This window comes from Trachymyrmex septentrionalis, unplaced genomic scaffold (genome assembly GCF_001594115.1).
Source record: "Trachymyrmex septentrionalis isolate Tsep2-gDNA-1 unplaced genomic scaffold, Tsep1.0 scaffold66, whole genome shotgun sequence".
NCBI lineage: Eukaryota > Metazoa > Arthropoda > Insecta > Hymenoptera > Formicidae > Trachymyrmex > Trachymyrmex septentrionalis.
In genome coordinates, this window is record NW_017305843.1 from 848,775 (window position 1) to 851,165 (window position 2,391).

The 2,391-nt window shown below is 40.8% G+C and overlaps 1 protein-coding gene across 3 annotated transcripts in view; it reads left to right on the top strand.

Annotated features, from left to right (window-relative positions):
* Positions 1-453: 453 nt before the first annotated feature.
* The window catches only part of LOC108753218 (E3 SUMO-protein ligase PIAS3), a 10,619-nt gene continuing 8,681 nt past the window's right edge, over positions 454-2,391 (top strand). The window contains exons 1-3 of one of the 3 annotated variants that reach the window (XM_018494628.1): positions 454-775; positions 1,699-1,868; positions 2,244-2,369. In XM_018494628.1, the coding sequence (XP_018350130.1) occupies positions 752-775; positions 1,699-1,868; positions 2,244-2,369 (320 nt within the window). In that variant the 5' untranslated portion in view covers positions 454-751. Of the gene's footprint in view, positions 776-1,698; positions 1,869-2,243; positions 2,370-2,391 lie in introns of those variants that run through there. The other 2 variants (XM_018494626.1, XM_018494625.1) reach the window with 2 other exon arrangements.

Below are 2,391 nucleotides of genomic sequence, written 5' to 3' on the forward strand. Positions count from 1 at the left end.
AATTTTCAGTTTTCATTTTCCATCTTAGGGATAAAGTTTCATGATTGATACCCAGAACGTTTATTTTGCAACTGTTGAAAGTTTTCTTTGCACTGATTGGGTTATGCTTTTAGATCAAGAGGAATGGTCCAATCTCAGCAGAGAATCATAAAATGATTGCAAAACTGTTGTGTTTTACTGAACACAGCCAATGGCATGTGAGAAATTTCAACGCATTTATAACATCACGATTTCAATATGGCCACGGCGACTAATCGAAAACCTTAGGTCCTGCGCATAATGAAAGAAATATTGTAAAAATAAAATAAATATTAAGATTTTAACATATCAGAAATGGTATTCCAGTGTAATCAGTTTCTGATAGGTTAAAATCTTAATACTTATTTCTGTTTTTTAATATTTTTTCCATTGTGCGCAACTTCTTATTCGTCGGCGATTTGGTATTTTATATAGGCTATTGTGTGGGTAATGAGTAGACTCTTCTAGGAACGTTAGCAGCAAGAAGTATCGCGTACGATTCGAAAAAGGTCCAGAGTCCAGAGAGAAAGAGAGATATAGAGAAAGAGAGTAGGCGAAGGCGAAGAGCGAGAGAGTGAGAGTGCGTGCAGCGTGATAGGATAGGGTGTGAGGCAGACGCGAGCGGCGAGAGTAACCGGCGGGCGTGACGGTTGTAGTCGCGCGTTTTTTCATAGTCGCGAATTGTGAAATAATCGTCAGCAAAACGGCTGCGGGTAAAAAGTCGGCCAAGAAGATGGCGGATTCCGAGGAACTGGAGGTGAGTGGGTGCGCGTTATAAAGGGAGCAGGTGCACAGCTGCACGAGAGAAACGCTGTACATACTACGGCTTTCTCATCATGTGAGGATTCCGCGTCGCGTCGTCTGGTATTACGCGTCAATTTACGAGATTATCTGAGAGGAAATGATCGATTAATCCTCTCTGCAGCAAATTAACCGAGCTCGCGCCGATAAAGAAGTCGGTTTCATTTTCTACCATCCAGCTCATTTTAATCCCTTCCAGTCCCCCCTTCGCGCTGTGTTACAGCCCCCGTGCCTAATTTCGTGGATGCGTGCTTCGTGCTATGCACGCCCTCGGTGCGTGCCGGGTTGACTTTGTTCGCTGGCGCGTGTTCTGCGAGCTGTCGGACAGTTGGTGTCTGTTAACGATTACGCAGTGCGAAACTGCTGCGGATTTACTTCACGCTGGATCAGGGACATTACTGGTAGATCGCACCGACAGGGGCACAATCCTGGGAATTCGGGAGATCCGCGGCTCCGGCGGTTCACAACGTGTTCGCGCGTGGAGATACAATGGGTAACCTCTAACTTCACCGTCCGTTTTCCTACAATGTTTCGCTGGAATGGAATGGAACATTGTTATTTTGGATTTCGTTCGCGTGACACTGCTATTGTCACAATACTTGCGTGACGCCGTGTTATTTTTGTGACACTAGCTATTATTTTTGTAAATACCCAAGTGAGTTGGACATGTGCACAGTGAGATACTCTTTTGTGATTGGCTCATTTAAAGTACTAAAAAAAAAATTTCTAATGTATACATTCTGTGACAATTTTTGTTGAGAAGAAGTACAGATGTTGATTTGTAGTAACGTTTTCAACACATACCTTATAATTTGTCACCACCATTCGTGAAAGATTATACTAGGAGGACATAAGGGGAAATGGATGTTCTGATTGCAGAGTATGGTATTAAGTTTTCGAGTGTCTGAGCTTCAGATGCTTCTTGGTTTCGCCGGTAGAAATAAGTCCGGCAGAAAGAACGAATTGCAAGCTCGTGCATTGGAATTATTGCGCTTAAGATCACACCCAGCCATCCGGCTTAAAATACGTGAATTGTATAAAACGATACAGTAAGTGAAAAACTGCAAGTGAAAAGTCTGTACACTGCTTTTTTTTACAAGTTATACGCATAGTTCTGGTTACTTCAATGTGGATACTTTAATGTTCCCAAAGAAATTATCGGAGTAGCTGAGTTCGGTTTTGCAAATCAGAGGCATCTGTAATTATTCTGTAATAATCTTATGTTTATTACCGAATTTGGTGAACAAAAATGGGATGAGTATGGATGCCTTCGATTTGCAAATCAAATGCAACTAAAATCAAATGCAACTGAAATCAAATGCATCTAATAAGTGAAATAATGAAGAATCAGTCGCCATATTGAAAAAAATACACTTTAGATATTATTTTTGTTGTTCCATGTGCAAAAGAAAATCTTTTTCTAGGGCAGATCAAATGGCAACGCATCAAATGTATGGGCAAACTGGTAGTTCCTCTGAGCCACAAATTGACCAAAATATGCATAATCGAAATTATTATTCAACAAGGTATTTTTATTGCTTGTTGATACGCTTTTACTTATATATATATATA